The sequence below is a fragment of the Gossypium raimondii genome, chromosome 12 (genome assembly GCF_025698545.1).
Source record: "Gossypium raimondii isolate GPD5lz chromosome 12, ASM2569854v1, whole genome shotgun sequence".
Classification (NCBI taxonomy): domain Eukaryota; kingdom Viridiplantae; phylum Streptophyta; class Magnoliopsida; order Malvales; family Malvaceae; genus Gossypium; species Gossypium raimondii.
The window spans coordinates 4,072,178-4,092,907 of record NC_068576.1 but is presented as its reverse complement, the minus strand read 5'-3'; the positions used below and the strand labels follow the sequence as shown (position 1 = coordinate 4,092,907).

Genomic DNA, 20,730 nt, shown 5'->3' with positions numbered 1-20,730 from the left:
ATATAAATATATAAATTAAACCTCTATTTTTATTTAAAATATAACTAAAAGCCTTATATTAATGGAATAAACAATATACGAAACAAATATGAAATTAATGAGTAATTTAATAAATATGATGATAAATTTATGTAATAATATTTTTAAGATAATATTAAAATAAAAAATAAGTATAAATAATTATTTAAAAATCATTAAGCATCAGATATATTTTTTAAAATATATTATTTGTCCAATATTTTTACTTATATTTTAATATTATTTAAGAATTATTAAACATCATGCATTAAATAAGTAAAATGGGGAAAAAATGCATCTGCATGCTACAACAGCAAGGTTTGTCTTTTCCTGGCCTAATTCTCAGACTACTATCGGCCCTCACTTCTAGAATTTCCAAACGACTTAGCAAGAGTTGCAATTGCCTAACTTTCATGAGCACTACTCCATCTACTTCTTCTTCTTCGATTTGGAAGATGACTGATTGTAAGCTGTTCCCTGAAATTTAAGACAAGCCAGCAATAACATTGCAATTGAGACAATTAATGATTATTTAGTCTACATGCAATGAACTCATGATATTTGATATCTAATTAAACAGATTCAAAGCCAAAGCCAATTGCAATAGAAAACAATCGAATTGATGCATAGGTGAAGCCCATTACCTGAAGCCATTCATCCATTGAGGCATCAGTAGTCCCAGTTCCAACTTCCACTTTTGGAGCCGCCTTAGTTTTCTAGCAAAGTAATGAAGGCAAACATACTATAAGCACTAGTCCCTACCACTCTCACTCCTTATAAGTTGAAGCTTTCTCCAATGCAAGACAAAAATCACAAATTTTAACATTCCCACATTGTCAGCGCAATAACTCACAGATGGCTTAAAATAGGCCCATGCTAGGACAAATGTACATTTTCTTCCATGTATCCATGGATGTGCTCTTTTCTTAGAGAAATTCAACACTATTTTTCATAAAAAAAAAAAGAGCCTTCTCTAGACTGCATCTTATAATAACTAGCCTTAAACATACATGGTTATTAAAATAAATTAATAGGACAACTACAAGGTGGCACAACGAGGTTACCTGGGAGATTCGCTTAAACTGACCATGAATCCATAAACCAAGGAGAACAAGAAGTGAAATCCCCAGGGTCACAAGAAAAACTGACTCGACACTGACGAAACCACCAGCCTCAACAACTTCAATGGTACCATTATAGAATGTACTTTGGTATGGGCTCTGGTTTATCTCATAGACAACTGTACCCACAAGATCAAAAGTTCCGGGCTGCATCAAAGCTCTAGACATGTAAGCTTTTGTGTAACACAACCCTTCTAACAAAAAGAAATTACATACAACTCTAAAGCATAAAATTCCCATGTAATTATTTACCTGTAAGAACTTGCTAACAGCAAATATGTAAGGGAATGTAGCTTGTGTTGAAGGGGGTACAGATGCATTGTCAAAAACCTACATTTAAACAGACACTTCCAATTTAAATCCACAACATAGATAGTAAAACTACAAGATAATGAGGTGTATGATCAACTTGGTAGAAATACAGAAGCTTAAGATCTTTTTCAAATAATTAAACAAGCCTTTGATGATAAAGTGTGGAAAAAATTCAAAACCTAAACCATATAATAATCAAAACCCAACAACAAAGCATTATAATTACACAATGACCAATTAGAGCATGAATGTCTCAACTATCTTTGCAAGCTCAATCTCCAACCTTAAAGGACATGGTATTCAATTAAGAAAAGGTTTTGAGTTACTAAATATTATAAATTAATCAAAATGGAATCTTGACTAACTGATAAATTAGGAATATTTGAAAATTAGTTTATGATTACCTGTGCTGTAAGATTTTGAACAAGCATGCGATGATCAAAAGGGAGATGAACACTGGCTTCGATTGCAATGATATTCAAGGGTGACTCCCCTGCAATTTAACGAAGTAAGCCATGACTGATGAAAAAGAGGTAAACATGTAAGCATAGCCAACAATAGACAGATAAATTAACCAGTTTTAACACATCAAAATTCACTAGAAGATGAGCCAATAATGTTGTGTAGACGAAATAATTACCAACATTTTCCATCCCAACAAGGAGTTCTGTCTTTTCTCCAGCTGGAACCACTGCCCACGTAAAAACAAAAAAAAGGTTACCAATTAGAAATTAAATAAAAAAAAAGCACATCGCTCTCAAATCATACAACATCACAAAGTTCTTACCTTTGGCACTATTTTTGGGGAATAAACAGATAGTTTCAACTCCAGGAGCTGGCTTAAAATTGCCACCAACAAAATCCTGAACATCCTCACGAACAATCCCAAGCTCGCTTCCTTCAACATCAGCCTCTATTTCTGATTGACACCTAACGACTATCAAACCAGAGGAAAATCATGTTACCCCATAATTTAAAAACAATAGTGACACTTATCAAACAAGAGTGGATAGGAAAAGCTGAAAGGAACTGTGAAAAGATGCTGAAATATCAGTAGCCAACGTTTTTTCTTTCATTCTTCCCCCTAAAAATTAAAAGAAACGAATCTAATTGAAATTTTATAGCCATGCAATGCAACCAGGATTACAAATCAATCATACATTAGAGAAATAAATCAAATTAACATGAATGTAATGAGAATATAAGCACTAAAAGAAAACGAAAGCAATTGTATCTCATGTCGACAGATCAAAACAATCATGGAAACTCTAGATAAAATAAATAAATTGGTAAACACTAGATGTGGGAAATTGATTTCAAACCCTGAAACAAAGGAAATTGGAGGAGAAGTAACCCAATGAAGAAAACCCTTAAAATTTTTATTGTCATTTCTGGGAGTTTGTTATTTTCATCAAAGAAAAGTGAAGAAAATGAGAAAAATAAATAATGTATATACCCAACAACACGTAGATTAAACAGAACTGTAGATTGGATCTTTAAATAACCCAACTTCATTGGCAATTGAACAACTTTTAGCTACGTCGTTTTAGTAGTTTAAGAGTATGATAAAACATAAGACTTGAGTATTTGAAAGATTATATAGATTTTTACTCAATTGTCTGAGGTAACTTGTTTTCCGTGGATAGGTGACACAGAAGAGCAGTTCGTGAAGGTGCAGCAGTACTCAAAGAGCCCTTGTTTTTTTATGTGTATATTTTAACTTTAGATCACAGTAGTGGCATGTTTGGTAGTATTTATATTTTGATCCATTTACGCCATATGACTTGGTTGTGTATAAATGAGGCCATAAAGGCCATTTGGTTTTTGGCTTCTATGCATTTGGTTGGTTGTTTATGCTCATAACTTTAAAGGCTTGAATGTTATTTTGTCCTAACTTCGAGTAGAAGTAGCATTTTCCCTTCTAATGCTTCAGAGTGGATCTTTGTTTTTAGGCTTATTATGTGTTAGTTTAATCACTAAACAATTTTAATCACTAAACAATATTTAATTGTATTGTTATTATTATAGTTGTGTAATGATAAATTGAAATGAGTAAAGTATATGATATTAACACTTGTGTAGATAAAACCATGCCCATGGAACGCATTAGACTATGCAAGGGAGTTATAAAGAGTTATAATTATGAGATTTCTATGCATTAAAGATTTCACAATCATTATATTATTGAGATACGGCATCATGGTGCTTTAAGTTCAGCACATGTTAAACCTCCATGCATAGGATGCATGTAACTAATCTCGTAAATTGAAGTATATGATACTTGAGGAAAACATGTATGTGCTTGTTATAAGAACAAATGCATTGAACATGACCCGCTATGAGAGTTCTATTTGGTATTTCACTCAAGTGTCTATGGAAATACTCTCATATGTTGGTAGTGTGATATTCCTTAGACTTATGAGACTAGCTCACTTTGAATGTTGAGTGTTATACTTTGATTCATCACGAAATGGGTCCCTATCGACAAATGCTTAAGGTAGGATGTTTTGGGTATGACATTATACATGCAAAGGTGATGGAATGGTCTAGAGAAGACCCATTGCCCCAAGTGATATGAGGGGACATATCTTATATGCTATTAACTCGTATTAACCATAAGTCATTGGCCAAGACAATTAATCTGGGTTAACACAAGGAGTTTGCAAGACTAACATGAATAAGAAATGGTAGGCATCATACCATGACTTCAAGCTTATTGGGATATATGATGGAAGGATCAAATTACACAAAGATTCCGAACACTGAAGGTTTGGTTGAAAATATATTTTGACACTCTTCCAATAATTGGGGGTCACGATGAATTGTTAGATTTCTATTATAATCTATGAATATAATTATTTCTTAATTGAAATAGATTATATTTATTGCCAACATAATTTAGAGAGTTTTTAAAGGATAAATTATTTTGAATTATTTTTATTTAAAATATTAATTATATATCTATAACATGATTTTATTACAAAAATAATGGATAATTAAAACTAAAAAAATAGGGAGCGTCACATTTTCTAAATTTAATGTATGTACCTTGTTATATTATAATACCGTTTTCTATCTCGTGCAATGCATAAATTAGGTTGTATGTTTCAATTTTAAAATTTTGTGTTTATTAGTTAAAAAATTGTATGTTTAAAATCCTTAATTTTTAGAATTAAGATAATTTGTATTATGATAAATATAAATTTTGAATGTTTAAAATAAACTCAAATTAATTCTTGATATTCATTAAAATGATAAAAAATTTTATAATTTTAAAAATAAACTTATGATGTTTTTGTTTCATATATTCAATATCTACTTAAATAGTTGTTTCAAAATATTGTTATTAGTCTAATTTTAGAAAATAAAATTAATAATTAATTAACATACATAAATATCTTGAAAATACATGTTTACTTTAATTAAAATGACATAGTATCTTTTATTGCAATATTAGCATAACAATAATCGTATAATAAAATGTGTAATATTTCTGGTATTACACTTTTTGTATAAAAATAATAATCTTTTATACATTGTGTGTCATATAAAGTTGTCAATATTAAAATAGTTGTAAAACACGTGGTAATACGGATGATTACTATAAAAAGAAAAGGGTAAACTATCAAAATAATCACTTTTGTTTACCACATATTACATTTTAATCACTTATATTTAAAATACTACGTTTTAGTCACTTATGTTAACATGTTGTAAGATTTTAGTCACTGAGTTGTTAATTGTCGTTAACGGTGTAACGGTAAGCTAACATAGCACGTTAAATCATATTTCAAACAAATTTTAGGTTAAATTATACAATTGGTCCCCATATTTTATTTGTTTTGAGCAATTTAATTTTTTTTTCTGTTATGTTCTTTTAATATTTTTTTTCTTTATTTTCCATTCTCTCATGCTTCACTCTTTGTTTTCCTCCATTATCCATATCTTTTAACGCAATTTTTCTACGTTTTCATTTGTTAAAATTAGTCCTTAATACTTTTATTTTTTTGAACAATTTAATTTTTTCTTTTTATTTCTTTTTTTTCTTCCCTTTAGTTTTAATAAATAGAAAACATAAAAACAAAACTACATTAAAAGAGATGGAGAAGGAGGAAAACATAGGAAGAAGTAGAAGAGAATGAAAAAGAAAGAAAAAAAAAGAAAAATTAAAAGAACATAAAAGAAAAAAATTAAATTGCTCAAAACGAAAAAAATATGTGGAGCAATTGTATAATTTAACCTATTTTTTTAAATGATGATTTAATATGCCACGTCAGTTTACAGTTACACCGTTAACAATAATTAACGGTTCAGTGACTAAAATGTTACAACACGTTAACGTAAGTGGCTAAAACATACATTTCATACATAAGTGATTAAAATGTAACTTGAGGTAAACAAAAGTAACTATTTTAATAATTTACCTAAAGAAAAATAGTTGTAATCTGTATAGTAATGGTGACTCCTTATAAATGTTGTGTAAGAAGAGAAATAAAAAAAGTTCGTAATATATATGGTAATGGAATTTTTATTTATTAAGTAAATGTAGTATAAGAATTGAATAGAATTTTGTGTAATTATTAATGTAAATAAAATTATAATTTCCATAATTAAGAATTATGAGTATATATATTAGAAATCAAATGTGAATATAAACAACAATTAATGCAATATTGATTTTAAAATTTAAAGACAACAATAATTAACATAATAATAGTTACCATAAATTCAAATGTAAACATAAATAAAATTGTTTAATACAATTAAATGCAATATCGAAGTAATTAATATAATTAAAAGGAAACATTTTGGAATTCAAAGAATTAACCTAGAATTCAATATTTCCATATATGCTCCCGTACATTCTTTTATATGATATGATATGATTATAATTAATAAATAAATAATTTTAAGAAATCAAGATTTATTTTTTCAAACAATATCATTGTATTACATAATTTGGTAGTAGTATCATTTTTACACATGTTTTAGTATATGGGTTAGCAATAAATTAATTCAATTGGTAATATTTAACCATTTTCATGACTTATTTTCAAGAAAGAGGTGGGTTTTTTTTTTGCTTATTTTGAAAAAATCTTATTTTTTCATAAGAGTTATTAACCATCTTTCTAATTTCAAATTTAAATTTGTACTAATCATTTTTTATTTTATGTCTAATAGATACTAAGGAATAAGCTTTTTTTCTTACGAAGTTTATGTAGGGGATAAAACCGATTAAACAACCAACAAAGTGAAGAAAATAAGAATAAAAAAGATCGAACACGCAAATTTTATGTGGAAAAACTCCTTAAAAGAGGATAAAAAACCACGGGTAAAAGAAAATTTCACTATAATAAAGAAGAGTACAAAAGATGGAGAGAATTAAAAGAAAAACCTGAAGCTCCACAAGAAAAACTCTTCGAAACAAAGAACAAAATTCTCTCAATCTAAATGTTTTTGTTGTGTAAAACCTAGAGTAATTAAGGCCTATTTATAGGTTGAAATTCATAGCATATGACTACAACAACTCTAGATTAATTAGAGTTTAAGTGAGAAACTAAAAATAAAGTTTAACTAGGAGAAGAAAAACCAAAATAAATTTTGGTCAAAATAAGAGGCATTCTCCCTCAAATCAACTACCTTGGCTCGTATTTGCACCAACTCCCTTGTCAAACCCTATTATGGCCTTAATTGATTCTTTATCGAATACTTACCAAGTCCAAGCAATACTCGAATTTTGAAACTAGAAAGCTCTTTGTCAACATGTAGTTTGGATTGTGTTATGTGCCAATTTTAAGAATCTAAATATCTCTTGAATGATCACCTCTCGAACAAAATGATAACGAATGTCTATGTGCTTCATTTTCTCGTGATGTATTTGATCTTTGGTGAGATGTATGACACTTTGACTATCACAATATACAACAGTTGCCCCTTTTTCACTTATCAGTTCACTGAACAGACCCCTTAACCAAATTGCTTCTTTTACTACTTCTGTAATTGTTATGTATTTTGCTTCAGTAGTCAACAAAGCCAATGTAGCTTGAAGTATCTCTTTCCAACTAATGACATAATTCCCAAAAGCAAATAGGTAACTTGTGAGAGACCTTATTCGATCTAAGTCTCCTGCATAATCAGAATCAACATATCTGACTAGACTCTTTTGAGTTCTTCCAAACTCTAAGCACATGTTAGAAGTACCTTGTAAGTATTTAAAAATCCACTTAACTGCATGCTAGTGTAACTTAATAGGACTGGTAATGTATTGACCAACAACACTAATAGTATGTGAAATATCAGGACGAATGCATACCATTGAATACATCAAACTTCCAACTGTGCTTGAATAAGGTACTTTTGACATATACCTTTCATCTTCCTCATTCTGTGGAGAATCTAAAATTGAGAGTTTAAAGTGCAGCTAAATGACTACTTACCGGTTTTGCATCTTGCATCTCAAATCACTCAAGGATTTTCTTGATGCACCTTTGTTGCAATAAAAACAATTTCCCGGAATGTCAATCTCTCAAAATTTCCATCCCCAAAATTTTCTTTGCGGTACCTAAATCCTTCATCTTGAGCTTAGAGTTAAGCATGGTTTTAAGACTATCAATTTCAGATGGATTCTTAGCCGCAATTAACATATCATCAACATAAAACAATAAATATATAAAAGAACCATCATCAAGATATTGTAGTTAAACACAACTGTCATACTTACTTCGAAAAAAACCAATACTCAATGTGAATGAGTCAAACTTTTTATACCATTGCCGATGAGACTACTTCAAACTGTGCAAAGAATTTTGTAAGAGACAAACATAATCTTCTTTACCTTCAAATTTGAAGCCTTTCAGTTGTTGCATGTAGATGTCCTTCTTAAGGTCACAATGAAGGAAGTCAGTCTTTACATTTAACTGCTCCAACTCAAGTTTATTTGATGCAATAAGGGCCAAGAGCCCCTGAATAGACGTATGTTTCACAATGGGAGAGAAAACATCATGAAATTAAATTCCATTCACTTGACTGTAGCCCTTTGCAACCAGTCATGCCTTGTACCTAGTGTCGTTAGGACCTGAACCTTTATTCTTTTTAAACACCCATTTACAACCAACGATTCTTTTACCGATGGGTGGTTTAACTAGCCTTCAAGTCTCGTTCTTTTGAAGTGATTCCATCTCTTCTTCCATTGCAACGAGCCATTTTCTAGAATCAGAGGCTTGAATTCCTCATAATAACATGAAGGGTTGGTTGAATCAATGCTTTCGGAAACACTTAGAGCATAAGCCACTAGGTTTCCTTCATAATATTTCTATGGTGGTCCGATTTCTCGTCTTTTCCTGTCACGAGCCAACTTATATTTAGTTAACTGAGATGGTCAGGGTACCTAAGGGTCGGATGGAGCCCCAACAGATCTAAAACAACTTCAAACTTGCAAGGAACAGAATTTTGTCATGTCGTAGCGATGTCGCGTGACTCTTCGTCAGGACCAGACCTCTGTTCATCGCATCCTTGGATATTTACTCGTTGAGACGTCGCCCCCTATTTCGACTTTTGACTCCATCTTGCTCGAGACACTCTAATTTGTTGTGTCTTTAAAAGTAAAATTCCCCATTTCTAATCAAAACATGACAAATTCATTAAATGTAACATCTTTGCTAACAATTATTTTGTTGGATTTCGTATACCACAACTTAAAACCTTTTGTACCGGTAGAGTATCTTAGAAAGATGCATTTAACGACCCTTGGTTCGAGCTTTCCCTAGCTAACTTTAGCATAAGCAGGACAACCGAAAATCCTAAGATTATAATAATTGGGAGGATTACCTAACCATATCTCTTCTAGAACTTTATCGTTCAATGCTCGATGAGGAGATCGATTTACCAAATAATTTGCTAGGTTTACGGTTTTAGCCCAAAATTCTTTCCTTAAGCTTGCATTAGAAAGCATGCATCGATCCTTTTCTAACAATGTTCTATTTATTCTTTCTGTAACTCCATTCTATTGCAGAGTTTCAACAACGGTTTGATTTATTTTAATTCCTTCTCGTTTGCAGAAATCATTAAACTTTGATGAACAAAACTCAAGATCATTATCCGTTCTCAATCGCTTTATGGATTTTTCGGTTTGTTTTTCTAACAGTTTCTTCCACTATTTAAAGATTCCGAAAACTTTGCTTAATTGTTTAAGAAATAAACTCAAACTTTTCTAGAGTAATTATCAATAAAATTTAGGAAGTATTTATTACCTCCTTTTGAGATGTCATAATAAGGACCCTATAAATCGGAATGAATATAATCTAGAATCCCTTTTGTTCTGTGAATTGCTGAATCAAAATTGACTCGGGTTTATTTTTTAAAAATAGAATGCTCGCTGAAACCTAACTTACCAACCCTAATGCCTTTGAAAAGACCTCTATTGTACAAGGTTGTCATACATTTCTCACTCACATGACCCAGTCACATGTGCCAAAGTTTGGTTGAATCGAAATCAGTGGAGAAAAAGTCACGTTGTGTCATCGCGACGATTTCGGCTTTTATATGGTAATCGCAACCTTACTAGTAATCGTTGACCCTTGCAAAATATATAGGCTGTCCTTTTTTTGTCCTCTCATCATAGCAAGAGCCCCACGAGAAACTTTTAAGCCATTTGATTAAATGACTATCGTGCAATTGTTAGAATCCAAAATTCCCAATGAGATAAGATTTTCTTTAAATTAGGAGCATACTTGACATCTGATAGTTTCCAAGAATTCCGTCGTGTATCCTAATTTTTACTGTTCCGATTCCAGATATTTTACATGGAGATTTATTCCCTATCAACACAACTCCACCTTCAACTAAACTATACGTGGAGAACCAGTCCTTGTTGGGACACATGTGATAGGAGCACCCTGAATCTAAAATTCATTCGAAATTAAGATGAGAGCTTTCGCTCATTGGCATCAATAATAAATCATCACCTCTGTCATCGGCTACACTAGCATCAACAACTTCGGCTTCCTGTTTATCTTTCTTGTCGTTTTTGGCATCCCTTTTGATTTCATTTTGAAGTTTCTAACATTCTACCTTAACATAGTCCACCTTTTTACAATAGCCATAATATTTGTCATGATTTCTAAATTTGGACCTTGCTTTAGACCGGTTTCGATCTGTCTTTCTTGTAACGACTCGATAGTCACGGGTGTCGAAAAGTGTATTTTCGAGACTTCGTTCTTGTAAATCGAACTCGTAAATATTTTTAAAAAATATTTACAAAGCTAGTTGTGTAGTTAATTAGTTTTGGTTAAGTGAATTTGCATGAACTAATAATAATTAGGTATAAGGACTAAATTGCATATAGAGTGAAAGTTGAATTATAGATTAAAGAAAAGTAAAGGGACTAAAGAAGCAATTATGTCATTGTTCTTTAGTGACGTCATAAGTGTAAAATTATTATATATATTATTAATAAATTAAAGTTAAAATATATATTATAATATGATACTTAATAATTAAGTATATATATTATATTATAATAAAACAAATAAATAAAAGAAAAGAAAGAAAAATAAAAACCAAAACGAAAGCAGAAAGAAAAAGAAAGAAAAGGAGAAAGAATGAGACGATGGGCTCTAGGGCTTCAAAGTTTCCAAGTTTATTAAGTTTTAAATGTTGTTAATGTTGAATAATTTTAGTAATAGGGATTAAATTAATAGATTTTAAGCTAGAAATGAAAAATGATTAAATTGTAGAATAAATTGTAAATTTTGAATTGTAAGGACTAAATTATGAAAAATTAAAATTTATGGGTTTAAGTGAAAATAGAGAGTTAAATTTAGTTTAAAGTGGAATTTGTATGAAAACATAAGATTAATTGTGAAGAATAAAATTAGTCTCGGTTTATGGACTAAATTGAAATTTAGGCTAATATTGAGTAAAAATTGAAATATTCAATATGAAATTGAATTGTGTTGTATTGATGAATTTTAATTTTTTTAATTCTGTAGCTAATGTCGTACCGAAATCCTCGACTAAAAAGGGGAAAGATAAAGTCGACATCGAATAACTCAGAATTTCTGGTTTGTATTTCTATAATCCGAACCTAGTTGTTAATTCTTGTATTTTAAATTAATGTATATGGTAAGTGGTTAAGGTGAGTATATGGCATTTTGATTATTGAATTGATTTAAAGTCGATTGAATTGGATTGAATTGATATATATATATATGTGTGTGTGTGTGTGTGTGCAAATATGATATTGGATAATTGTTGTATTTGAAAAGTGAATTGGGACTTTATTAACTGTATCGAGCTGAGTTGGATATAGATGGTATGCCATAGGATTGGAAGAGTTTAGGGATTTCTTCGAATTCGAGTCGATGAGGCACTGGGTGCCAATTTACTTCAGTTTAACCGATGATACACTGGGTGTCAATTTACTACTTCGAATTATTCGATGAGGCACTAGGTGCCAAATTGGCGTGTTTGGTTGGATCCATGTATCCGTCCGAGTCCGAGTCGTGTTAATAGGGGTAAATAAATAATAAAGTTCTATAATTGCTATTGATATGGCATAATATGCGAAATAGAAGTGATATAGTGAACTGAAAATAGAATGTGAAAAGCTATTATATAGCAAGTGATGAGAATTGAGTATGGTATTTATGAATTGAGTACTAAATGGCTAATGCCATTGTATGAATAAATGTGGTTTTAAATATTCAATTGTTCTTATAATTAATATGTGCATATTATATTATTATGTCTTTAAATATTCGGATTATAGAAATACCACTGAGTTTTACTCAGCGTACGGTTTTGTTTTCCGTGCGTAGGTTAGATACTTAACTTTTTGATAGCCGATTCAGCATCCAACAATGATCCTGAACTCAAATGTGGTGATGTCTATCTTTTGTGTCGGCATGTACCTAGGGTATTTAAATAATGGTTATTTTGTGTATTAAATGTAAATGACATTATAAATTTAATATTGGTTTGGTATATACATATAAACATGTGTTTATTTTTGAAGCTTTATTATGACATGTTCAGTTGATGTTTATGTGTTCATAAAGTAGGCAAAATGGATTAAATTAGGTATGTTTATAATTTGGATTTGAATGATATATTGATAATATAATTTGATGATATAATTGTGGTACCAATGAGGGTACATTGGTTAGGCACCTAGGATGATTGTTTTGACGTGATTTGAATGTGTTTGATTGTGTTTTGAAATTGTGTTTTGAACTGGTTAAACGAATGATTTTTGAATTGCTTAGTATCCAAGCTTGTAAGGAATGGTAAACTTGTTGTTTAAGGTACATTCTGAGTTCACACGACCAGACACATGGGCGTGTGAACCCTGTAGCTTTGAAATTTTTTAATGTATTTCGAAAAATTCTTTGAGTTTCCGAATTAGTCCTGATTGTTTCTAACGTGTATTTTGGGCCTCGAGGGCTCAAATAAGGGACAGTATGTATGAGTTTAATTAACTTCTGACCCGAATATTATATGATACAAAATGTTTGAAATTTATGTCTATTTGATCGATAAACTTCAGTAATACTCTGAAACCCTATTTCGGCCACGGATATGGGTTAGGGGTGTTACATTTCTAGTTTGTTGTCTGCCTTTTGCAATTAAAACTGAGGCTTGCCCGTCTGATTTTTTTTTTGTTTTGGCTAACTCGTTGTGGAGTTTATCCTTGCTCAGAAGATTCCCCTTCACATCTTTGAATGAGAGATGATCACTCCCATAAATTAGAGTTTCCTTGAAAGTTTTATAAGAAGAGGGCAAAGAGCATAACAACAACATAGCTTGATCTTCGTCACTAATCTCTGTTTCTAGATTCTTTAAGTCATTAATAAGGGTAACAAACTCACTAATATAAGTTCTAATGAACTCACATTCGACCATTTTGAACGTATAGAGACGTTGTTTTAATACTAACCTGTTGGCTAAAGATTTCGTCATATATAAGGCTTTCAGTTTCTTCCATAACATAAACGCTATTTTCTCCTTTAGAACCTCCTGTAACACATTATTTGTGAGGCATAATTGAATAGTGGATAGAGCTTTTTCATCGAGCTCTTGCCATTTTAACTAATCCATATCTACGGGCTTCTTCCTTATAACGACATTTTTCAGATCGTTCTGAGCCAGTATTGCCGTCATTCGAACTTGCCACAAACTAAAGTTTGCAATTCCGTCGAACTTCTCAATGTTGAACCTTGAAGCTGCCATCTTTGAATGAGTTGACTGCGAAAATTGAACTAGCTCTGATACAAATTTGTAGGAGATAAACCTGATTAAACAATCAACAAAGTGAAGAAAATAAGAATCGAAAATATCGAACACGCAAATTTTACGTGGAAAAACTCCTCAAAAGAGGATAAAAAATCACAGACAAAAGGAGATTTCACTATAATAAAGGAGAGTACAAAAGATGAAGAGAATTAAAAGAAAAACCCGAAGCCCCACAAGAAAACCTTTCGGAGCAAAGAACAAAATTCTCTTAATTTAAATATTTTTATTGTGTAAAACCTAGAGTAACTGAGGTCTATTTATAAGCTCAAATTTGTAGCATATATGACTACAACAACTCTAGGTTAATTAGAGTTTAAGTAAGAAACTAAAAATAAAGTTTAATTAGGAGAAGAAAAAAACAAAATAATTTTTGGTCAAAATAAGAGAAATTCTCCAACAGTTTATGAAATAATAACTTCGTTTGCAATAAAAACATAATGCTTTGAAAAAGTTAGGTGTTATTTCCCTTTGGCTTTCCATGGCAGTGCTCTTTAGCTGCATGAGCTAAAAAGATGACAGTTCCAGACAGCTCCTTTACAACAAGAATAAAACTTGATACCAGACACTTGAGTGCCCCTCAATCTAATGAAAAATCAAAGTTGTTCAAAGGGCGTTTGCACTCAAAGAATTTATTCCAAAACCATATCTTATGGACTATATATATCAATTATGAAAGCCAGCAAGCAAGCTTATAATAACCTATATGAAAGCGTTGGAATCCTAGCACTAAGAAAACACAGAGGAATGGAGTGGTTGTATCCTAGGCGAAGGGGTCCTCAGTGGAAACAAGGGTGGTCAGGCCAGACACTACCCTCCATGTCTGCACCGCCTCTCCCATTGCTCACCATTTTTGGGATCGTCCTTGTCTTGCTTTGGTTCTCTCAGTATGCTGATTACAAGGCCCACTTACATAGCTCCGCAATAAACTTCCAGCTATTCCTTATTCTTTTGCCGGTTCTGTTAGTCTTCTTCATGGTCTCATTTTCGTCTAGTGGAAGGTTTGCGTTTTGGCAGCATCGTCTTGAACGTCACACTGTTCACCCATCCAGGGGTTCACCTTGGGGCATCGCTATCTTGGTTGGTCTTCTTTTTGTGTTGCTTTTTTATCAGTCTTCGTTTCAGTCCAAATGGTTTGGACCTCTGTAACTCAAATACTAGCTTTTCCCCCCTTATTTCAATATTAAAAAGAAAAAAAAGCAGCAGCAAGTTCATAATATTTATTTATGATGAGTTTTGGTTCTGAATTTTCTCAGGGCTTATTTATTTTAGTACCAAAATAAACATATACGTTTGAACCGTGAACACAGTGCCACCCATCATTAAACTTGAGGGTCTTGTTTCTTAAAATAGAAACAGATGGTAGTGGCATGACTAGACATAGGCTAGAAATCAAGTGTGAAAACGACCCTTCATTTTGGTAGACAAATGGCGAAATAACAGCACCATATAATCATAAAGTTGCCAAAGAAACGTGTATGTTGGCCATTAGGGACGGTGCCACTTTATTCAGGGGTCATGGTCCCGCCTGCTTATTTTGAAGGTGATGATTTTTTGTAACAATAATGATCACAAAATTATATCTCTTTATAATCATAAATATTAAAATAGATCTCTGGAAAAAACAAAACTAAGAAGATAGATCAGTCTTCAGCAAAACTATAGTGCTATTTTTATATACTAAAGTATTTCATATGTTCCCTTTTTCCTTGAACTTTGACGAAAGAAATAGCTAACAATGGAATGCTTTAGTCTCGTCCTCTTTCTTATTATTTAACTAATGAAAACAACAAGCAGTAGGAAGGATGTATATGGGATTATGGCAACACATGTCTATCAATCCCTTAATTCTAGCAACATATAATATATAATCTCAATAAAAACAGACATAAATTACAGATAACTTGTAAGAACAAGCAACCACTTTATTAGTAAAAGAAGGTTCCTTCTTGCTTGAGCTTTCCTTTCAAACTTAGCATCAGGTTTTGCTTGAAGCAGGACAAGAAAGAAAAAAACCTTGGAATCTTGGACTTTAATAAATCATTTCAGACAATTCATGAAACTTAACTTCTACTCTCTGCTGATTAAATAGAGTTTTATTCAGGCAAAAAAATTCTTGTCTTCAACTGAAATTATATCATTCAATTTTCGAAGAATCCAAAGTAGGGTCTGATTTTTTCTGGTAGAAATTATGTCTATGCAAGCAAATATTTTTATGACCAAAACATTAAAACCATCAGATACTCTGTTAAACAAGCAACTTCTTTTGTGTTTTGCAATGTTATTTACAATACAAAACTATCATACATGCTTATACTTGATCTAATAAAGCCAAACCCAGTTCAATCTATCACATATGAAACACCTAAAAACCAACCAAAATAAGAAATACACAACTAGTTTTTTCCATGTATCTAAACATATATACAGTATCATACCAGCCAGCTCTCGCGAAAAACTGACTGATACTGTACCAAAATCAGCAGCAGCACAATGAAAGCAGCCACAATCCAAGGTGAGCTACCCTCGGAAGGACGATGGTGAGTCTGGCGGCGACGTTCCCATGGCGATGAACCAAATAACATATCGGAAGTATCCATAGATGACACCCAACGAGCCAAGAGTATCAACACAACTGGTGTGGCGAAAAGCACCCAACTCAGTTGCTCTTCAGCGGTTTCCAGAACTGATTCATAGTTCACATACCATGACATCCCAAGAAATATTGATGTCACTGCTAGGATTAACAGAACAGGATAAGGCAAAGGGCTTAAAGAGAATGAATCAAGGATGGAGTCCCCTCTTCTATAATAGGCCATTGAATAAATCTGTGTCCTCTCTGGTGCGAGATTTAAAGTTTATAGCAAAAGTGGGTGCCTGAATTTGTGTGGTTCACAGCTTAAACTAAGTTGTCACAGGGTATTTCTGAACGCAGGGCTCTATTTGTTTTTAATTTGAATTTCTTGGATTCAGGTTTGAACTTGGCAAATGTGGGACCTACCGGTGAAATCAAATTTAAATTGTTCAAATTTTCTTCAAAATATTACAGGGTAGGTAACTATCAGTATCACTCTTCTTCTTACCCTAAATATATAGCCAAAACCCCCTTGTACAATGCATAAGCTAAAGTATACAATGACGCGTACAATGTCTATACCTTAACAAGCTATATATGTCACATGGCTAGACTCTTTGTCTCACAATTCCCGTGGTGATTTTTTTTTTTCAAATTCGCCTAAGTCAGTCTAACTCTCGTAAAAGATAATTCTCACAAAATTCTTTTAAGGCACCAAAATATAGCAGAAACAATCTCAAAGACAAAAAAGGCTCGAAGGAGTAGAATAGCCACAAAAAAATAATGTATACAAGGTGTTTAAGTAAATGTTCTCAATATATTCTTTCACTCAAATAATACAAAAACAATATATGATTACAACCGAGGGGAGGCTCTTTATTTATAGTTGAGCTCCCCCAAAATCGACGGAATAGATCGAGTTACATTAACAGACGAGATCGAAGCATATCTACAATTAAGGGATTTACATGATCCCTTAGATTACAAAATCAAATCTTATCAGATTAAATATCTACTAAGATTACTTTCCCTATTTACCAAGGTAGCCCCAATTTCCCATAATTGCCACACTAGGCCACCAAGGCTTCAAGTAGATGGACTTCATCACTTTTTCTTTAAATCGGGCCAATTCAAGTAGGTCAAATGATAGGCTTCATGGGACACTATTTGTGCTTTGGTCACATGCTTCGAATTGTGGCCCAAGACATTCTCCCCCACTCATTATAGTAATGCCCTCGTTGTGTCATCGCAATGACACTGGTTTGATTCGTCTCGAAACTTTCTCGACATCTTGGCTCTTTCCCGACTAATCTCATTATTGGATAGTTTCGCCCCTTAGAACATTTGCTTCAACTTTTGTTGTCTCCTAACTCGAACCATGCCGCTCGTTGGTACATCTCGTTTATAAGAGCTCGCCGCTCTTACTCGCCCACATAGTGACTTGCCTCGATTGAAATCCCCTTGATTTGTATACATTAACTTCGGCATGCCTACATTGAACACTAGGTTTACCTTGAGCCTCACTACTACTTTTGGCTTGTAAGCCCATTGGCCCACCTGCTTCAGAACTTTTAAAGGTCCACTGTGCCTTTGTCAAGCCAAAGGTAAGTTAAAATGTAAAACACTACCAAAGTGTTTGAGATGTAACTCACTCGCAATATTTACTCGTCTTAACTGCCTAGTTTCCATCATCACTTTACCCCCAAAGTTTGATGCACAACTCACCTCTCTCATAGGTGGTAGCTCCACTGATAGCTTAACATGTTTTATATTGGTTTCATGCCCCACTAGCATTTCCGAAAGGGCTTCCTTAACTGTTCGATCTACCGAGCCAATATTCCTCTCATATAAAACATCTTTGGCTAGCTGGATTTTCGACAACACATTGGTCCCAACCTTTATGTCTCGACTCACTGATATACTGCATCATGGTTGTTAAGGATCCAAGATATGCATGCAATCGACATAAGGAGCCAAACCAATATTAATCCGATTAAGGAAGTTTAAGCCAAGCACGAAATCATAATCATCTAAATGAATTACCTTGAAATCTTCGATGCCCTTCCCCTAACCGATTTGCAACTCATCTCCTTGTGCTACTCCCATAGTTGGGACCTTTTTGGAATTCACCATCTTGATTGTCTTGGTCGATTTGCTAACCGAAAGACCAAGTTTACCCACGACTTTCTCCGATATGAACAAATAGATGCTCCCGTGTCAACAATAGCACTATTTTTCTGGCCTGCGATGTTGATGTCCATAAACATCAACCCTACATATTCGTAATCTTTTTTTGTAAGAATGAGTATCATTGATCCAAACTTTGATAACCTATCCACCTTAGGCTCCGCTTCATCTTTTCCAGTAGTTGCGGCTAGCTTAGATCGCTATGGACAGTCCCACAACCTATGGGGACCACTACAAAAGAAGCACTCCACTAGCTTTTTCTTGCTCTCTTTGCCTTTCTTGGCTTTGACACCATGCACGATCGAACTAATCCTCTTAAGCATTTTTTTGGGTTATCATCCTCTCTGATGATAGAAAATACGGATTTATTCAGACAGTTCCTTATCATATGAGGACCGTCACAAAGGAAGCATTTTATCTTGCTCCCCTTCTCCTTCAAGTTGTCTTTGGATTTCCATTTATCATTTTGTGGTTTTTTATTGCCACCATTGCCACTATTACCGTTTCCATCGTCACTATCTCCCTCTTCATCTTCCTCATGACCTCCCCCACCATTGCCCTTCCCATTGGGCCTGAAAGACTTGAATCTGTCCTTCCTCGGAACAATTCAGTTAAGGACTCCGCTATCATGGTTTTTGTAAATTCCTAGACTCCTTGGCATTGTAACTCTTATTTTTTCCATGGGTTCAACCTATCCATAAAAGAGAAAAATGACTCTTTCTCGCTTAAATAAAAAATTTGGAACTTAAGTTCACTGAAATCCCGTACATACTCCTTAATTGTGCCACGTTGCGTAAGCCATTGTAACTTTGCTCGAGCCTCATCCTCGGTATACTCCGGGTAAAATTGTGTCTTGAATTTCTTTTGAAACTCTCCCAAATCCCAATTACAGATCCATCATGTCTCACATTTGTGAACTTATGACGCCGCCATAACAAAACAACATAAGTGATATACATAGCAATAGTGTTTACCTCAGTAGCATCGTCCATTATGCCTTTTCTACGAAAATATTACTCTATTTTTTACAAGAAGTTGTCCGCATCACTTGAGGACCTTGTCCTTGCGAACTCTTTCAGCTTTGGGACATCTATCTCACAATTGAGTATTTGCCCCCAACACTCTTCTACCCTCGTCATGGCCATTGTTTCCTCCTTCGAGGTCATCACAATGGCCTCGAAAGTATTGTCCCTCTCCGCCAGCTTACCCATAGTGGAATTGAGCACCCCTTGCATCTTTTCCACATTAGAATCGAGAGACTCCAACACAAAATCCTTGAGCTGCTCCTTTATCGAGTCCAACTCATCGGTGCGTCCCTCAACCTCCTCGAGTGTCTCCCTTATGTCCCTTATGGACTCCTCGAGATTAACCACTCGATTTTCCAAAGTTGATAACATGTCTCTCGAACGACTTGCTTTCCTGGCCCTCCCACAGGTCTCTATTGGCTCAACTTGATCGACAATTTCTTTCAACATCTTTCAAGATGCCTTTGAAACCTTAACTTTGATACCAACTGTCACGGGGATAGAACTTTCGTCTTGCAATTCATGCGACCTTAGGTGATTCCTTCGCTTCAAATGTGCCTAAGTCAGCCTAACTCTCGTAAAGTAAGGATTCTTACAGAATTCCTCTAAGGCACCAAATTATAGCGGAAGCAATCTCAAAGACAAAAGAAGCTCGAAAGAGCAAAATAGCCACAAGGTGTTTGAGTAAATGCTCTTAATATATTCTTTCATTGAAAGAATACAAAAAAAAAAAGATTATTACAACTAATGGGGATGCTCTCTATTTATAGTTGAACTCTCCCAAAATTGACAATATAGATTGAGTTACATTAACGGACGAGATCGAAGCATATCTACAATTAAGGGATTTACAAAATCTCCTAGATTACAAAATCAAATCTTATCAGATTAAATATTTACTAAGATTACTTTCCCTATTTACCAAGGTAGCCCTAATTTCCCATAATTGTCTCAATGGGCCACCTAGGCTTCAAGCAAATGAGCTTCGTCACTTATTCTTTGAATTGGGTCAGTTTAAGTGGATCAAATGAGTCCCATTTAATAAGTAGATCTACATGAGACGCTATTTGTGCTTTGGTCACGGGCTTCGAATTGCGGCTCGTGACATATACATGTCAAATTGAATATCAGTTATTGTAGTGTTGAAAAAAAAAACTTAAAACCAATCAGATCTAAATTAAATTGTTTGAACTGATTTTGAAAT

General features: G+C 33.3%; 3 protein-coding genes across 3 annotated transcripts; 1 reads left to right on the top strand and 2 right to left on the bottom strand.

Moving 5' to 3' along the window:
- Positions 1-237: 237 nt before the first annotated feature.
- Positions 238-2,906, bottom strand: LOC105762915 (translocon-associated protein subunit alpha). The gene is made up of 8 exons (XM_012580884.2): positions 2,774-2,906; positions 2,239-2,388; positions 2,092-2,142; positions 1,856-1,944; positions 1,392-1,469; positions 1,083-1,286; positions 663-734; positions 238-495 (listed from the first exon to the last, which is right to left on the bottom strand). The coding sequence occupies exons 1-8, from the start codon at positions 2,838-2,840 to the stop codon at positions 448-450; spliced, it is 759 nt and encodes a 252-aa protein (XP_012436338.1). The 5' UTR covers positions 2,841-2,906; the 3' UTR covers positions 238-447.
- An 11,580-nt stretch (positions 2,907-14,486) lies between these two features.
- On the top strand, positions 14,487-14,888 carry LOC105762914 (uncharacterized). Its single transcript, XM_052624900.1, has one exon. It carries the CDS (start codon positions 14,487-14,489, stop codon positions 14,886-14,888), a length of 402 nt encoding a protein of 133 aa, XP_052480860.1.
- Positions 14,889-15,987: 1,099 nt separating this feature from the next.
- LOC105762912 (uncharacterized) lies at positions 15,988-16,677 on the bottom strand. The gene has a single exon (XM_012580882.2). It carries the CDS (start codon positions 16,556-16,558, stop codon positions 16,172-16,174), a length of 387 nt encoding a protein of 128 aa, XP_012436336.1. The 5' UTR covers positions 16,559-16,677; the 3' UTR covers positions 15,988-16,171.
- Positions 16,678-20,730: the final 4,053 nt, after the last annotated feature.

Bases quoted from the DNA above. Each gene is read 5' to 3' on its own strand.
- LOC105762915 (XM_012580884.2), bottom strand. From the start codon at position 2,840: ATGACAATAAAAATTTTAAGGGTTTTCTTCATTGGGTTACTTCTCCTC. The intron at 1,945-2,091 runs GTAATTATTTCG...GTTAAATTGCAG, and splicing joins TGTTGGGATGGAAAATGTTG to GGGAGTCACCCTTGAATATC. The intron at 1,470-1,855 runs GTAATCATAAAC...GTTTAAATGTAG, and splicing joins TTCAAAATCTTACAGCACAG to GTTTTTGACAATGCATCTGT.
- LOC105762914 (XM_052624900.1), top strand. From the start codon at position 14,487: ATGGAGTGGTTGTATCCTAGGCGAAGGGGTCCTCAGTGGAAACAAGGG.
- LOC105762912 (XM_012580882.2), bottom strand. From the start codon at position 16,558: ATGGCCTATTATAGAAGAGGGGACTCCATCCTTGATTCATTCTCTTTA.